Source organism: Microtus pennsylvanicus, chromosome 11 (assembly GCF_037038515.1).
Source record: "Microtus pennsylvanicus isolate mMicPen1 chromosome 11, mMicPen1.hap1, whole genome shotgun sequence".
NCBI lineage: Eukaryota > Metazoa > Chordata > Mammalia > Rodentia > Cricetidae > Microtus > Microtus pennsylvanicus.
The window spans coordinates 63,770,740-63,789,430 of NC_134589.1; the positions used below are offsets into that span (position 1 = coordinate 63,770,740).

Below are 18,691 nucleotides of genomic sequence, written 5' to 3' on the forward strand. Positions count from 1 at the left end.
GTGCGATTAACACCTGCGGTGTCTGTGAAGTACCATCGGTAACAGTGGCACTCCTCCTCAAGGGTCTCACCGATGCATCACAGACACGTCTGTCTCTAGCCTTCCCCTTCGTTGCAGGGTATAAACCAGTTGTCTTCAGCCTGAATGTGCTGCAGAACCTTCTAGAGAGACTGAAAAATAACAGCTTGCTGGGACCTTGCCAGCCCTATGGAAGCAGCCTCTGGGCCAGGGCCCAGGCACCTGCTCAAGATTTGGCTCCTTTGAGGATTCTCTCTCACCACGCTCAGCGGACAGCTCACACAGCTTGCTTGGCTGCACTGCCCACATCACCAGCTCAATCCTCCCAGCTGCTCCGGGAGGAAGGGTGAACTCAACTCATTCATTCACTGATTTATTATCGAAGGCCTCCCATGAAGCAGGTGCTGGAGGGGCCGGGAAACAAACCACAGTCCTTTGGGTGGAGTCACCTCAGCACAGAGGGCTCCAGGAGACAGAAGGAAAATAGTCAAGGCCTCTGGGAAGTACAGACAAGAGCAATAAGGAAGGCAAAGACTGTGTCTGCTTCCAGTCCTGGGAGTGAGGAGGCAAGGACAGGGAATAAGGAAGGATGCTCAGAGGAACACGTGCTTAAGAAGTTTGTTGAGGGGAAACCCCTCAGGGGAGGAGGGAGCTACCCCAGCAAGGCACAGACATGGTGCACAGAGGGGTGGGAGAGTGAGGGTGTCACATGACAGGGTTCAGAGGACACCACGATGCCTCATGCAGGGCAGCACCGAGCAGAAGTGGTCTGTGCCCCAGTCTGAGGGTTGAAGAATCCAAACCAACACGCTGGGGGATAGCGTCTTCGCATATGCCCCTGCGTGGTCCTAGGACTCATGGTGGAGACCGATGTGACTTGGCTGCACACATGCCTCTGAAGCCTTCCTTGTGGGAGGTGGAGGGGACCTTCATACAAGGGGGGACCCCGGGAATGTTACTGAGGGCATGACACACCACAGGTTATCCTGCAAGTACTCAGGTGTCCTTCTTAGCTCGGTCTTCAGAGGGGCTGGAGCTCACTGTTGCTATCCTGACCTCGCCCCTGTGACACGGCAGCTGTCCCTGGTAATTTGTGGGAGGCTTCATGGCCACTGGCTATTCATGGCTGGCGTCTGGCCCTGCCTCTAAGTCACAAGTTCAAACTGCTGACCCTCCACCCTGCTTCCCTCACCAAGGAACTGTGGCGGTACAGAAGGCAGAGTCGGGGCTACAGGAGACTCTGTTTAAGAAAAACATACCACACAACGCTCACTCAGCTTCTGCTCTCTATCCCTGTTGTGTCACCGAGGCGATGGCAACCCTTGGTGGCTTAGGATAGCTGCTGCACTTGGGACATGCTTGGCAAAGAGAGGGGGTGGCTGTGTGGGATAGCCAAGGTGTGAGAGAATTAGATGGTTTTAGTGGTTAGATAATCGGTGCCTAGTTCTGACTCTCTGCACGGGACATGAGGATAAATAAAGATTCCCGGTGTGTCGGGAGGGGCCCTGGGTCACCGCCAGTATGAGCCTACGGCAAAAGTACTTACTCAAATGGGTCACTGGGGTCGGCCTTCTGCAGCTCTGGAGGGATGGGGATTCGTTTGTAATACATCTCCCAGTCGAAGGCACCCCGCATGGCGTCCCCGGCCTGTGTCTCGTACCGGAAGTCGTCGTGGTCGATGACGTCAATCATTGGGCACACGATAGTCTTTCGGTTCCGAGCAATGCGGTCTGAGGTGGTGGAGAGAAGCCTGTTAGTGGGTGCGGCCGTGGAGGGCAGCTCCTGCTCTATGGGGCGCTTACTCCGAACAGTTCCTGGGATGACCGTCCTGAACAGCTGCTCAGGGACCACAGAGAACACTGCAGGGTTGTTTGTGTGTTTTTCTTTTCCTAAACAAGGTCTCATGTAGCCCAGGCTGGCCTGGAACTCACTATGGAGGTAAGGATGACCTTGGGAATGATTCTCTTGACCCTACTTCAATTCACTATGTGGCCAAGGCTGGCCTTGACGTCCTTCTCCTCCCAAGTGCTGGGATCACAGGTATGTGTCTGGAGTCTGCAGGCTTCTGTGAGAAGGACTATGACTTTCTTTCAGACTCAGCACCACAGGAGGCCTCAGACAACGTCTCCAACCCCTGTGAGGTGGGGTGGGAGGGTCTGCCTTGGGGGTTAGTAAATGCTTGAATAACACAGTATTTGAAAATGTTAAACCATGTGGCTATGAGTGTGTGGCTCTGCTGTTGACATGTTCTTCTTCTGTGAGGATCCCTATTCTGGCTTTGCCACGCCCCTTATTGCAAAAACCCTGATTGTGACTCCTGGCTAAAAGCAGCCAGGTTCCCTAATGTCTGATCCCATCTGCTCATGGGTACCATGGCTGTGATCAGCAGTGAGAGTTCGGTCTGAGTTTTTTTTTTTAAAATATTTATTTATTTATTATGTATATAATATTCTGTCAGTGTGCATGCCTGCAGGCCAGAAGAGGGCACCAGACCCCATTACAGATGGTTGTGAGCCACCATGTGGTTGCTGGGAATTGAACTCAGACCTTTGGAAGAGCAGGCAACGCTCTTAACCTCTGAGCCATCTCTCCAGCCCCCTCGTCTGAGTTTTTAAACAGCCCAAGCTATGCAAGAGGGAGTGGACATCCCTTGGAAGTTCTGGGTTCCCAAGTCCGAAGGTATGCAGGTAGAGCGTGCCACCGTATGGAATGCTACAGGCTTAGTGGTTCAAGACAGCAAACGGGGCCTTGACCCAGTCCATGTCAGGGTCCCTTTCCAACCTGGGAGGAGCTGACTGATTCGCTCTGTCCAATCTTTCAACAGGATTCAGTGCTGGTCTGATCTACCCTATGTTGTTCCTACAGGGAGCTCTGTCTGCTTTGAGGGGACCACTGCACAGATAGGCTGTGCTGGGGAGCTTGCTGCTCAGGGTCAAGGTTCATGGGTCATGTTCAAGTGTTGCGATGTGGGCCCTAGAGGGCTAGAGAAGAGAAGGGCCCACATTTCATCAAGCCACAGGGCAGCTCTCACAAAACAGCAAACAGCATTTGTGCCTGTTCTCTACCCTGGAGGCATGACTTTCAGGCGGGAAGGTGAGTGGTGAAATTGTGTCTGTGTGTGTGTGTGTATGTACACATGCATGCGTGTGTACATGCACACATGCATGCAAGCCTGGAGAACAGCGACCATTAACCTCACTTCACGAGACAGCAGATTCTGTTACAGGCAAAATGATGTCAGGAAGCATGGTTTAGTCCCACAATGTGTGCAGGTTGAGGTGGCCACTGCACTTCCATCTGGGACACATGGTTTAAACGGTTGCAGAGGCTGGAGATGTACCCTAGCGGTAGAGCATTTGCCTAGCATGCACAAGCCTCAACACACACACACACACACACACACACACACTCTAACACAGGCATACACATATACAGAGTTACAGAAATGCTACTTGCAGCATGTCTCCCCAAATGAACAGTAGCATAACCAACGCTAGGTGCACTTGGGGTGAATGATGCACTTGGGGTGAATGTTACCCCTCCGTTGTTCTCCTTACCCACTGAGTCAGAATCCCCGGTACGTGGCTTTGATCTGCTTGTGGACAAGCTCCCTTGGGTGGGAGTGTGTCTTCAGGATGCTTAGGAGCCTTGAGGGAAAGATCTAGAGAAGGGCCCCTGTCTAGTTATTTAATAGCTCTGAGGTGATTTCACTTCCATCGATCGCGGATACCAAGGTCAGCTGACAGTTGGCCCCGCTATATGGCAGTGGCCTGTGTCGCTGCACTTGTCTGGGAACTGAACACCCAGGTTCACATCCCAATGGCACCCCTTCCTTCATAGTGCAGTTTTGGACCTGACTGGCTGAGGCCTCAGAGTTTTGGTTTCTTTGTTGAGCACAGGAGGATGAAAGAGCACCAAGGGTCTCTGAAGACTGAGATGCTGGTATTCCCCATTTTCCATGACCATGATGGATACTGCAAGCCACTCACAGCAGCCATTATGAGTCTGAGTTTCTCTGTCCATTTTGCCATATGCAAAATGCAGGTAAGAATGCTGAGCCTGCCTGCTGGACTGTGTAAGTCAAATCCAAGTACAGACTTGGCCTAAACTCAGAGGGACTCTCAAAGCCTCGAGGACGATGACAGTGACGAAGAATAAGGAGAGGATGACTCGGGTAGCTTTCCCAGCAGGCTGAGTCCTCGGGCTCCATAATGTCCGATCACTAATGAGGGCAGAGCTGGCCACGCTAGGAGGTGTTAATGGATTTACAGACAAAAAGCCAAGCTGGGATCCGCACGCAGGTTTTTGTGTCTCTACGTGAGGGGGAGAAAGGAAGAGTGAGAGGGATGTGTCCTCCTCCTGCCGAGGATGCAAATAGCTCTCACCCATTTCCATAGGAACAGAGTTAAGGGCTATTTGGACAAGCTCAACCCAGTGGTCCACCGCTTCATTCTCACGAGAGGACTCTGCGCACAGCTGCTCCCCCGGGACTGCTAATGTGCCGGCTGTTGAGGCCCACGCCTTTCCATTCTCTCCTTTGGTAATGAAAGGGAGATGCAGGCCATTGCCTGGTTTAATTAAATACGCAGTTTACCAGAAATTCTGGTCTTTCTCTCAGTCCAGTGAGATCCTGGGCGCAATCGTCAGGAGTGCCCGATCCAGGAAGTTCTCAGTGTTGTGCTCAGGAAAACAAAAGCAAAACCAAAGACGGCTGGGTTGTCCTGTGGGGTTGTATGAGGCTGGCTTTCGGCCCTCACCCACATGGTGGCATTTGTTGCTGTGGTTGCTAGACCTGGTAGCACTTGGCAGATGCCCGAAAATACAACTTCTGAGGTCTCCTCCAGCCACCACAGTGACCCTGTCTGGGGTGCAGTGTCTGGCTGGGGCATCATGGGTCTTTTGGGGAATTATGTTGCTCATTTATTTGACCTCTGAGATGGACAGCCTACGCTGTGCTTTTGAGTTCTCTTTCTCTTGAGGGTGGTGACCTCACAACTTGCCCTGGCCCCGCCTTGCTATGTCTCTCAGTCCTGAGAGGACACCTGACTTAGGTGTCTGCCTGGCAGTACCTGCTTAGTGTCTCCATCTGGGCGGAACTCCTTAAGTTCCAGCCTGGTCTTCCTCCACTATGAGTCCCTCCTGCCCAGGCTCTGCCCACAGAGTCCGGTGGAAGGTTCTGGTCTTCCTCTACTATAAGTCCAGTGTAAGGCTCCTGGATCGAGCCTCCCTCCTGGGCATCTGAGAGGAAAGGAACCCGGGAAGCAGTGTGGAGTGTGCAAAAGAACAGACTCTGATGCCTGATACATGGTGACTTGGACATTAGTGGCCCCAGGGGACAACCAAGTCACTGAGCATCTCAACTTTAGTTTCTTTGGCTGTAGACAAGACCAGTTCAATCCTGTGCACCACTGTGAGGCCTGGTGATCTTTTTTGGAACCTGCCTGGCTCACAGCATTGGTGCTAAGCAATAACTACTTTCATTTGACATAAAGACACCCCCCCCACCACAATTTGGTTCTTTGGTTTAAGGCAGGGTCTCATGAAGTCCAGTCTGGCCTTAGACTTAGTATTTAGGTGAAGTTGACTTTGAACTTGTGATCCCTCTGCCTCTGCCTCCCAAGTGTGAGGGTGACAGGCGTGTGTCATCATTCTTCATTTATGCTGGGCGATACCGGGGATCAAACCTAGAGACTCATGCAGGCTAAGCAAGTGCTCTACCAACTGAGCTACATCCCCCAGGCTCTGTAACTTGGCTCTCCATGGTACAAAGCTCTGGCTTGCTCTCCGACAGACCTCAGGCCATCTGAGTGACGTTTAACACTTTCCTGCTCAGTGAAACAAGGGGACAGGCCTGAACTTCTGAGCCCCTTCTGGGGCCCGGGGCTCTGCTGGGTGCTATCAGAAGTCCTAGTGTCACCGTGGGGTGGTTGGCCACACCCACTCCAGGTCGCTCCACTCCTTACCGAGCAAAGGGGGGAGCCAATTGACGTTGGCTTCACAGTGTGAGTCTAAGAACGTGATGACGTCTCCAGTGGCGGCTGAAGCCCCCAGCATCCGGGTCCTTATCAGGCCTTCCCGTTTCTTGGTCCGGAGAATCCTCACGCTGGGGAAAAGGGCCATGTAGTCCTCCAGTGGCTTCTTCAGGTGCTCTGTGAGGAGACAGAGGTGGGTCAGAGTGGTCGTGTGGGGATCACTCCACCCCCCAACACAGTTTGGACATTGATTCCTAGTTTACTGCCTTGTGGGCCTCAGATAGAGTCAAGAAGGGCAGAGCCAATATCTAAACAGGGAAACTGAGGCTCACAGAGGTTCAGCGATGCACCAGGATTGGAAAACAGAGAGACTCCACAGGCAAAGGTGGGGGTGGGGAACACAGGCATCTGCTTATGCCTGTCTAGTGTCTATTCCCTCATTTCCTGATAGAAAGACTGTTGTTTCCTGAGGAGACTGACCCTCCTCTTACGTCCATCCAACTTGGGCAGGCTGACTGCCCCTCCCCCCCAGTAAGTGGGAGCAGCATGTGGCTAAGGCCTAGCAAATCATGGCGCTCCATCTCTTGTGATTGGCTCAGGGAGGGCCATGCAACCTGGGAAGATACTTCAGCTTAAGTTCTGGGCAGAAACAAGGTGAGGAGAGACATGGGGGGAGCTATGGAGCCTGGGGGCCCCCTGTAAACAAGAGAGAGGGTGTGCTGGTTAGATTCAGCATCACCTAGGAGACACAGCTCTGGGCGTGTCTGTGAGGGCGCTTCCAGAGAAGTTTAAATGAAGGAAGGACGACCGACCGTGGATGTGGGTGACATCACGAACACACACACACACACACACACACACACACACACACACACACACACATACACACACACCAGAGAAGTTTAAATGAAGGAAGGACCGACCGTGGATGTGGGTGGCATCACGAACACACACACACACACACACACACACACACACACACACTCTGTGTTGATGACATTTCGGTTCACCACCCCCAAACCAAAGCAGACAGCCTGTACTGTACATGGCAGCTTTTCTTGTTTGTTTACTCTACCATGGATGGTTATTTGCCCTAAGCCTGGAAAAGCTGTCCTGAAGAAGTATTGGAGATTTTCTTTCAGGCCAGTAAGATGACTTCTCTGGTAAGCCTGAATACCTGAGTTCAATCCCTGGGACACTTGCAGTGGAAGGAAGTTCACTCCCTCACGCTGTCCCCTGAGAGCCACACCCACCCTGTGGCACGTGTGTGCTGCCCTTCCCCTCTCCGCAGGCACACGTAAAATAAGTTACTCCTTTTAAAGCCTACAGCATCTGATATTCCCAGGCAGTCTCCCATCCAGGTACTAGCCACTCCTGACCCTGACTAGCTTCCAAGATTAGATGCGGCTAGGTGAGTTCAAGGTGCTGTGGCTGTAGACACAAGATAATATTTTAAAGAATGTAATAAAAAGTGTTTGGAGAGATGGCTTGGTGGTTAAGAACACTTCCTGCTCTTGCAGAGGATCCAAACCTGTACCAAGGGAACCAGTGCCCTCTTCTGGCCTCCAAGGGCACTGCATGCACATGGTGCATAAATATACATTAGCAAACATTCATACTTGTAAGTCCCAGACTTCCTGTAAGTCCCGCTTGATGTTTATTAGGGCTTGGGATTTTATGAAAATCTAGGATGGCTTTAAAAAAATGTCCAAAAACAAAAAATGAAAAAACCCTGTAGCTTATGCCACAGTTAGTGATGGTTGATGCTCCCCTTTACTCAGGAAAGTGAACAAACTGCTCTTAGAATTTATATGGTGAGCCAGGCGGTGGTGGCACACGCCTTTCAACCCAGCATATGGGAAGCAGAGGCAGGTGGATCTCTGTGAGTTCAAGGCCAGCCTAGTCTACAAAGCGAGTTCCAGGACAGCCAGGACTGTTACACAGCAAAACTCTGTCTCGAGATATATATATATATAGCAACAAAGGACCTAGAATAGTGGAGGTCTTTTAGAAAAGAAAATGTTGAAAGACTCATGTTTCTTGATCTCTTTGCTGACTGAACTTACTATACAGTTGTAGTAATTAACACAGCATGAGGGTCGCAGAGATGGCTCAGTGGGTAAGAGTACTTGCTGTGCAAAATTGAGGGCCTGAGTTCGAATCCCTAGCACTCGTGGAAAAACAAAAACAAACATGCCGGGCGGTGGTGGCGCACGCCTTTAATCCCAGCACTTGGGAGGCAGAGGCAGGCGGATCTCTGGGAGTTTGAGGCCAGCCTGGTCTACAAGAGCCAGTTCCGGGACAGGCACCAAAGCTACAGAGAAACCCTGTCTCGAAAAACCAAAATAAATAAATAAATAAATAATAAAAAAACCAAACATGCTGTGTATGTTTGTAACCCGAGTCTTGGGGGATGGAGGTGGGGGATCCTTATGCCCATATTGTTCAGTGCGTATGTATGCATTGTGTATGCACACGTATGAGGCACAAGGATGCCACGTGTCAAAGTCAGAGAACAACTGGTGGGAATCTGTTTTCCCTTTCTACCACATGGTCCCAGGAATCCAACTCAGGTTGTCAGACTTTGTGGCAATCACTTTTACCCTCTGAGCCATCTCCACAGCCCCTGTACTTGCTTTTAAAGAAAACTTGATATTAATCCATAAACGCGCAATTGGTACCGTTTAAAATTAACAGCAAATAAACAAAAACAACGGCAAGTAAAAATAGAGTCAAGCCTGGCTTCTGTTTTAGTTTTTCCTCCCCGGCAGTGAACTGGAGGTCAGGTTTGACAGAACAGGTGATCTGGGACCCTGCACTTGACATACAGAAGAGGGGAGAGGGCACTGGTGAAAGGGACGTCCACGTGGGAGGCCATGGATGGGGATGGATGTGGATTCGTTCCACCTTGATCGAAGGTCAGAGAGTCCAAGCCTATTCCTGCTCCTCCAAGGTTACGACAGGTTTGATCCAGGGTGTGGCTGCATGCAGGATGCTTGGCCCAAGGAGTGACTGCTGTGTGTCCTGCCTAAACAACAGAATACTTAACTCAGGGTATAGCTACTTGAGGTTTCAGGTACTGAAGAGGTAATTACTCTGTTTGCTTTTTGTATCATAGCAAAGCAGTCTTTTACCTTCTTCCTCCCTTTCGGATTGGGATATATACGGCATATGAAAAATAAACCTGGGCAGATTAAGGACTCCCTGAGCTGCCCTTCCAACACTATTCTGTGTCTCTGTATATCTCTTTCATACCTCTGTTTCTTCTGCCTAACACTTCTAATCCACACACCCCACCCTGAAATGTATGAACCCGTTGAGGTTGGACCCGGACACATCCACCTGCTGGGATCCTGTGGAACCATGAAGGTCATCCCAGGTACCATTTCCAACCTCTCTGAGGAGCGGCTGTGGGTCACAGAGACTTAAGACTCCAGAAATCTCTTTAGGATGGAGGATGTTTCAGGTTGTGTTGCCTGGCATCGTGAAGGCGGAGCAACTGAAAAATATACTGGGGACAGATTATGTTTACATACAGAGCAAGGCTGAGCCCATAGGCACTCCTGGTCTGGTTGGCGCTCAGGCAGTGAGGCGCCAGCACAGCGAGAGGCATGGCCAAGCTCTGGCGGGTGGTTGTTCTTGTGGGAACAGCCTCTCCAAAAAAATAAAAGAGAGAGAGAGAGAGAGAGAGAGAGAGAGAGAGAGAGAGAGAGAGAGAGAGAAAATATGCAAGTCTCTGCGCCGTGTTGCTTTTGGGCTGCATGCAACCAGTGGGTCGTTAACTTGTGAGTGAGATCGCGGGCGGGTGCCTCACACCAGTGCTCCCGTGGAGGGAGAAATATCACCTCAGCCATGTAATCATCGAGGTCTTCACGTGCACAGAGCCCCGTGGCTAAATCACCCTAATGCAGATGGCTGTAGTTGTTACTGATTGGCCAATTAGGGCCTTTCGACAGCTTGTGGTAAAAGTTGGAGCGATTATTTAGGGGCAATTACTGGCCTCCTGTCCTTATGAGAAGGTGTGTTTACTCAAAGCACCGCTGCCTTATTTTACCAGTCTCAGAAGGTCACAGGATTTGGAGCTAAAAGGAACTGCAAATGAGGACGAGGATGGTCACCATGGTGACAATTACAGGGAACACCTGCTGAGCCTGGCTCACACACAGGTCTCCTCACTTCACACACATTACCTCAGACACCCACAACACAAAAGTATCGAGTGTTCCTGCTTATAGGAGAAGATGCTAACAGATGTAATTTGCTCAACAGAGAATTACAAATTAGGACACCATGTCTATAGACCGATCTCATCTCTCACCGGATTCCGCATACCCGTCACTCAGTTCTATCCCCTTTTATTAAGGAGTCAGAGGGCTGGAGAAGTTAATGACTTTACCAGATTTACACAGTAGGTAAACACAGCAGGGCCATCTCCCAGGTCAGGCCACAGGATCCCTTCCAGTGTCATAAAACGCCTTCCACGGTCCACACCTGTCCCTCTGCCTGAGGCTCGCTGTGTGTGTCCACGGATGTATAGAGTGCCATCTCCACTGCCCCCTACTATGTGGAAGGACTGAGCACGCAACGCTGGTTTCCAGTGAAGGGTGTGGTCGCGTTTATTTCCTCCCTGTCCTGCCTGAAGCTTATGGAGTCAGTCTTGTGTGCAAAGGCTAGGGAATTCACGAAGGACACTTGACTTCCAGCATCACAATCTCCATCTTCTCCCTGCAGGGTGGTCACATGACCCTGGACTCCATATCACTCTAGGAGAGGTTGAATTGTCTCCTTGTATTCCCTTTCAATACCCACATTAGGCGCGCTGGATAGATGCCATTGGTTCTTGTGTCAGAGGAGAGGAAACTGAGGCCCATGGGGGAGAAAGGTCTCATTCCACGTTTCTCAGCTGGTGAGGCCTACATGCAGGGAACTCAAGGCCACCCCCTCTTCTCTCTCTCATTTTGGAAGGTGAAAGGTTTTCTCCTTCCATCATCTGGGTTCCAGCGATTGCACAGTTTGTCAGGTGCCATGCTAAGCCATCTTGCTAGCCCCTTGCTCTTGGATCCTACTGATGGGTCTCACGGAGAGCTGAGCTCAGAAGGCTGCTCATGATACACCCAAGTCCCAGCTCCTGATTCCGGTGGCTGTGGCACTGTTGGAAACATAGTCTCTGCAGATCAACTCAGTTCAGGTGCAGCCAACCCTGGGTGAGGGTGGGTTTGAAGTCGGTGGCTGGCGGTCCGTGAGAGAGAAGCCGGTCATAAGGAGAACGGTAGGGGATGGTGGAGGCAGACCTGGACGTGTTGTTCTCTGTCATGGCTGCCAAGGACAGCGAGCAAGAAGGAAGCCAGGGCTGGGGGCACAAAGACAACACCCTCAACCACGTGTGTGGGCTTCTAGAGATAGTCTGTCTGCTTACCATTCCTCCATGTCTCCCTAGAGGTTTTTTTTTTAGTTCCAAATTTTACTAACTTTTTTATTACATTTATTTACGTGTAGGTGTGCATGCCAATATGGAGGTCAGTGAAGGAACTTTGGTAGTTTGTACTTTCCTTTCCCTATGTGGGTCCCAGGGATCAAACTCAGGTTGTCAGGTTTTGTGGCAAATGCCTTTACCCACTGTTTTTGTCTATTATTATTATTATTATAACATTTACTCATTTACTCGTGCATGCAGGGTAGGGAGAACACATTATGGTGCGCAGGAAGAGCTCCAAGGGCAATCTGGGGTGTAGACTCCCTCCTTCCACCATTCAGGTCCTAGTGATTGCATACAGGTTGTCAGGCATGGTGGCGGGTATCTCTGCATGCTGAGCCACCTTGCTAACTCCTTACTTACTATATTTTAAAAAACAAATTCGAATAACTGTGTGTGTGCCCATTGTTATTTGCCTCTGGTCAGCGGTGGAAACTGGGCATCTTTTCTCACTCTCCACTTTATTTTTAACTTAGAGTCGCCCACAAAATCTGGAGCTCGCTGATTGGCTAGATTGGCAAACACCCCACCCGCTGAGCCCATCCCCAGCCCTAGAAGCCTTTTTCTACCTCTGTGACCAGAGTGGGTGCCCGAGTCAGCTGATGGCACTACCCTGGAACTCATCTCCCACACCCTTTGGCTTAGATCTCTGACCCACAAGCTTGGTGAGCTAGGCTGTGTGGACTCTCCGCTCATCACATGACCTTGTGCCCAGCATCAAGCCACTGGCTTCTGCGTGCCACTGCTGAATTCTCTGTGACTTCTTCCGGAGTGTCCATAGGACATCAAGAAACTTCCTGGTCCAATCAACATGCTAACACAATCAACATGCTAAGTGCCTGTTGCCACCAAGCAGAAACACACCAGGAATGAAGAGGCTCTGTGTCCCTTGCTTTGGTGGATGCAGAGATGGAAGACAAGCACTCTCTAGCTGGTCTTCACGCCATCCACAGCAGCCATAGCATACTTCCTTTCATGTACCCGTGGACGTTCTGGGTCTCATGACATCCTGGCTCTGCTGGAATTCTCTGGTGTCCTGAGTCGGAGCGCATCTTTAGAGACAGAGGTATCTTCTTGTCAACTTCGAGTACTCTGAGGCATCAGTGATCACTTTGGAAAAAAGGAGGGCCTGTGGTACCTGAAGCCGTCCTTCTCCATCCTATTTTGATATGAAGGTATTTCTCATCAAAGGAAGCATTTTTAGAAGCAGGGAACCTTCTTTTTTTTTTTTCTTCCTGAGATGGGGTTTCTCCGTGTAGCCTTGGCTGCTCTGAAGCTCACTCTGTAGACTAGGCTGGCCTCGAACTTAAAAGATATCTGCCTGCTTTTGCCTCCTGGGTGCTGGGATTATAGGAGTGTGCCACCACTGCTCAGCTATGTTTGCTGTGTGCTAAAACCCTGTGTGATATGTTGCTATATACTCAGGTCATTTCATTCCCAAGACTCCAGAAGATGGTCACCGACCCTCATGTACCCCATACGGGGAAACTGAAGGTCAGTAAAGTTCTGTATGAAGCTGCATTCAGCCAGCTGGAGTGGATGGCCAGGAATCAGGTAGGTACCAGGCATCATTAACCATGTGACTGAACTGCTTCTCCATCCCTCAGTTGCTCATCCACCCTGCTTGATGGGTATCAGTTTCCAGTTGCCCAGTCTCAAGCTTGGGTGGCCCAGGGCTTTCGCTTGCTTGTCACTTGCTCTGATGGTCCATGGGAGCATCATTTGCTGTGTGGGAAAGGTAAATGACCCACCAATGGAGAGGATGCAGACGGATTTCAGAGAGAAGCAACAGAGTTCTGCATTGACCAGAGGCCTATGGAATATTCCTTTACACTAGGCAAATTACACTATGATTGGTTTAGTAAAGACACTGACTGACCAATAGTTGGGCAGGATAAGGTTAAGTGGGCAAACCAGACTAAGAAAACTGGGAAAAAGAAGGGCGGAGTCAGAAGAGTTGCCAGTGAGATTCAGAATGAATATGAGAAGTGCAAGATGAAAGAGAGACAACACCATGTGGCAGAATGTAGATTAATAAAAATGGGTTAAGTTGTAAGAGCTAGTTAGTAATAAGCCTGAGCTATTGGCCAAGCATTTACAATTAATATGGAGTCTCCTTGTCTGCTATGTGAGTACCGGCGGGTGGGAAAGAAAAGTCCACCTACAGAGGCCCACGTCTGTCCATTAAAATCTAAATGTAGTGGCACTCAGCATGTTCAGCATTGTAAACCCAGCCTTTGCTTGCATGGCTGAAAATGGGGAGCCACCTGTGGCTTAGCAAGGGTGATGCTGAAGAACTCTGTTAAGATTAGTCAAAACAATCCTTGGGGAGGGGGAGATGGCAGATGCCTCAGTCTGTGAGGTGTACACCTTGCAAGCCCAAAGACCCGAGTTCAATCCCCAGGATCTATTCAAGAAAGCCGGCCATGGTGGCAGGGGCTTCTAATACCAGAGCTGGGAGGGGAGAGAAAGGAGGTTCCCCGAAGCTTTCTGACTCGTCAGCTTAGCCTACGGGTCAGCTCCAGAACAGCAAGAGACCCTGTCTCAAAACACAAGGTGGCTGGTGCCCAAGGAGTGACACCCAAGGCTGACTTCTGGTCTACACACATGCACACACACACACACACATACACCCTAACAAATGTACACATGCAGATACATGTGGGTGCACATACAAACACAGAAATGATATTGGAAATGGACACACTGGAATGTACTTTCCCCACGCTCTCCTCTGCATTCCAGTTCCATCAGTCAGCTGGGTTTGAAGACCCTGCAAACTCCACTCCTACTCTCTCTCTCTTTTTTTTAAATATTTATTTATTTATTTATTTATTATGTATACAATATTCTGTCTGTATGCATATCTGCAGACCAGAAGAGGGCACCATACCTCTTTACAGATGGTTGTGAGCCACCATGTGGTTGCCGGGAATTGAACTCAGGACCTTTGGAAGAGCAGGCAGTGCTCTTAACCACTGAGCCATCTCTCCAGCCCCCTCCTACTCTCTTGAGAACCTTAGCCTGGGGCACATTCCAGAACCATCAGTGATAAAAGACACTTGATCCAGAGGGAACAGTCTTCCATCCATACCTGGGGCAGGTGCTACCCCTAATTGCTATGATGCTGAGTTTATGAGAACGCAGGTGTCCACTGTCAATTCTAGATAGGGCTGTCCGCACCTGCTCACCTCAGCAGGCCATTCATCTAAACACTTCTATAGACTCCAGGTCTCCAACATGCCAGTGGCCCTCTTCCTTCTCCAAAGACTCCAGAGGGCATGCCAGATTTTTCCTTTTACCACAGAGGCTGCCACCGGGAAAGCACACATGCATGGGGAGGATGTTGTTTTACATCAACAGGCCTCTTGCCTTGGAGGTTGGAAAACATCAAGACCACCACAGTTCTGTGGGAAGCGGGCAGAAGCTCTTTGCTTTTTGTCAAAGGCCAGCAGAGCATCTGGCTGGACCCTCCTTTTAATTACGGCTCCGTGTCTCTTTATGTAACAGCTGGTTCACATGCTGTCTTCTACAAGTCTTAAAATTTATAAATCACATAATCGGCTTATGATGACCACTTTTCAAAAATTTCCAACTGTGGCATTACAGAGAAATAACAAAATAACAAGTTTCCTCGTGTAAATGTTTGGGGTTAGGACGGCAGGAAAGGGATGAGGCCAAGCATCTGGATAGTTAGTGCCCTATATCCACGGGTAACAGAATCTTGTTCAACTGTGTGTGGAAAACACGAGAAAAACCAACTGCACCTGGACTGATCATGTCACAGAGCCCCCTTTTCTTTGTCATTGTCCCCTAAATGAGAAAGGAGAAAGTCAAACACAGGGTAACATTACACTGAGGCCTCATCACTACTCACGCGGTATCCGTTGTGCTATGTATGATAAACCATGTAGGGGTAATTAAAAATTACATTTAGGTGTGCGTGCGTGTGTGCATGTGTGTGTGTATGTGTGTGTGTGCATGTGTGTGTATGCTATGGCACATGTGTGTAGGTCAGAGGACAACTTGCAGGAGCCAGTTTTCTCCTCCCACCATGTAAGTCCTGGGGATTAAACTCTGGTGAGCTAGTAGCTTTATCCACTAAGCCCATCTCTCTAGCCTCCAACACTGCAAGAGATGATTTACTGGAGGTGGGGGAGGGTATATGCAAATGCCATGTAAATGCTACGCCATCTTGTATCAGGGACTTGAACATCTACAGAATTTGGTATCCACTGGGCTCCGAGAGCCCAGCTCCCAAGGCTACAGAGGAACCACTGTCTTTGTAACTGCCACAGTCTAGCATATACCTTAATCAGTGAATGGTGTGTGTGTGTGTGTGTGTGTGTGTGTGTGTCTGTCTGTCTGTCTGTGTGCAGGTGTTGTTCCTCAGGAGCCATCTACCTTGTTTCCCATAGACAGGGTCTCTCACTCCCAAGTGACCTGCCGAGCTCTGCTTCCCCAGTGCTGGGATCACAGGTGTACGCCACCATGTCTTTTTTTTTTTTTTTTAACATGGGTTCTAGGGATTAAACCCAGGTCCTCATGTTTGCATGGTAAACACTTTACTGAGCCATGCTCCCAGCCCTTCCATTACACACACACACACACACACACACACACACACACACACGCACGCACGCACGCACGCACGCATGCACGCACGCGTACACACACGCACAAACAACCTAACCTCTGGTGGAGTCAAGCCAATACATACAGCGCATCCCTGAAATACACGAACTTATAGATGAGTCAAGGAGGAAGACACAAGGTGGAGGCCGTTCCAGCCACTGAGTCTCCTCAGCAAGAACCTTGCCTGGGTGCGGAAGGGGTTGTGGAGGGCAATGGGCTCAGGGAATAAGAAGAGACCTTGGGGTGAAATTGTACTTTTTGTTTCTGGAGGGAAATCCAGAGATGAGGGGAGAAGAAAGAGGGGCCAGCAGACAACCCCTTGTGGTACGGTGCGGGAGTGGGGGGTATCCAGAGGTTGCTGGTGGTTGCCCTGGAGTCAGCAATGACAAGCCTTTCTGTGGCCTTTTCTATCAAGGGCTTGGTCCAACCTCAACTTCTCCGTGATCTTTTAGGATCCGAGAGCCACTGGGTTCATCCATTAGTCTTAGGCTCCAGGGTTAACAGGAAGTGGGTCCTTGAGCAGAAGCTAGTGGGCACGGGGACAGCTGATTCCAATGTGAACCTACTGAGTCCCAGCTCATCCTAGGGCTCCTGGAAGACCCCACTCCAAGAAAGCTAGCCATAGCCGGCATCTAAGGGAACAGACTCGGGGTGGGCCTGGCACTGACTCAGTTTATGAGTGGTTGTGATGGTTGAAACTGCCTGCCAATTTGACAAGCCCTACAACTGCCCAGGAGACAAACTCTAGGCCACTCTATGAGGGCATTTCTAGACTAGGCTAACTGAGGTGGGAGGACCCACCCTAAATGTGTGTGGCACCAATCCGTGCCTGGGGGCCTGGACCGAATAAAAAGGACCAAGTGAATTGAGCACCAGCATACACAACTCCCTGCTTCTTGACAGTGGGTCCAAGTGAGCAGCCGCTCTAGCTTCTGCCTCCAGGACTTCCCTGCCATGACAGACCCTACCCTCAAACCAGCAGTTAGAACAAGCCCTTTCTCCTTTGAGGTGCTTCTGTCTCAGTCCAACAGGGGTAACAAACACAACTGCGCCTCAGGAATGCAACACCATCCCTCCTTCAGCGAGGTGCCTGCTGGTGCACGGCACAGGCTAACCTGAACTTTATACTGGCCTGAGACGGCATGGCTGGACATGTGGATAACTTCCCTAAACATCTACTTTGCCACCACATTACAAATGACCCCACGTGTCATAAGCGCAGGTCTGTGGCCTGAACATGCCTCTGGTGGTTTGAAGAGTAAATTATGCTCTTTCCTCAAGCCGTGGCATCCTCCAGCCAGCTTCCAGGGCTGGGAAGCTCTCACTCCACACAAATGAACTGCTTGTCCCTATTCCTTGCAAGATGACTCACCTATTGAGAGAATTCCTGTCACCTAGACAGACAGCCTTGCCTGTAGTAGTAGGAGCGGCGGGCTGAATCCCCGCACCCGGCCGCCTGAACGGCTAGCTTTACCCGAAATAATTACACGGAAACTGTATTCTTTTAAACACTGCCTGACCCATTAGTTTTAGTTTCTTATTGGCTAGCTTTTACATATTGATCTAACCCATTTCTATTAACCTGTGTAGCCCACAAGCTGGCTTACCAGGAATGATCTTAACCTGCGTCTGTCTGGAGTGGGAGAACCATGGCGACTCCTCGACTCAGCTTCTTTCTCCCAGCATTCCATTCTGTTTACTCCGCCTACCTAAGGGTTGGCCTATCAAATGGGTCTAGGCAGTTTCTTTATTAATAAGAAATCACTCCCACATCATTTCCCCTTTTTCTGTTTAAACAAAAAAGAAAGGCTTTAACTTTAACATAATAAAATTACATATAGCAAAACAGTTATTAAGCAAGAATCACAGTTACAATATTTATATCTATTTTATCTTTTATCATAACAATGGAAAACTATAACTACCTATCCATTCTTCAACTCCATCAAAGACTCCAGAAGGATATAATATTACCTAAGTAAACAAGAAAATGACAGAGACATCTCGCTGCCTGTACAGTCACCCAAAGTTCCTCTGTACCATTGGGGCATCCATCTTCAGCCTTCAGGCCCATAGTATCCAGCAGACATTTCCATGAAGCAGGCAATTTCAAAGACAGTTCAGTCACTATCTGCTGTGTCCTGCAGAATGTCTCGCAGACTCTTTCATGAGTCATGAACCCCAAAAGACCGTCTCACCTTTAGGCAAGTTCAGCAGTCCTCTCTCTGCGGGTTCTCTGTGTCCATTTTATGCAACAGTCCAGGCAAGAGCAGTTTCTTGCCCAAATGGCTATCAAACTCCATAAGGATCCTCTTCGATGCCCATCTTCCTCTCGAAGTAGATTGGTGCCGCCAGGAGCAGACATGTCTCATTGTCATGAAAAGTCCTAAGTTATTAAAATATTTTAAATGCCATATTCTGTAGCCTTTGAGAGATATGAAGAATGCCTATCTGAAATATATCTCTATATATCTAGAAAATCTAAGTAACATGACTACAAACTTGACTATTATTTATGATTATCCATCAACAACCTATATTTTCTAATTATACATTATACTTTTAAAAATGAACTACACAATCACAATACCTT

The 18,691-nt window shown here is 49.5% G+C and overlaps 1 protein-coding gene across 2 annotated transcripts in view; it reads right to left on the reverse strand.

The window, feature by feature from the left end:
• Positions 1-18,691, reverse strand: part of Galnt10 (polypeptide N-acetylgalactosaminyltransferase 10) — a 144,350-nt gene that overhangs the window by 18,221 nt on the left and 107,438 nt on the right. For both annotated transcript variants that reach the window (XM_075992527.1, XM_075992529.1), the window contains exons 5-6: positions 5,982-6,167; positions 1,565-1,748 (exon numbers count right to left, since the gene is read on the reverse strand). In XM_075992527.1, coding sequence (XP_075848642.1) covers positions 1,565-1,748; positions 5,982-6,167 — 370 coding nt within the window. The remainder of the gene's footprint in view (positions 1-1,564; positions 1,749-5,981; positions 6,168-18,691) is intronic.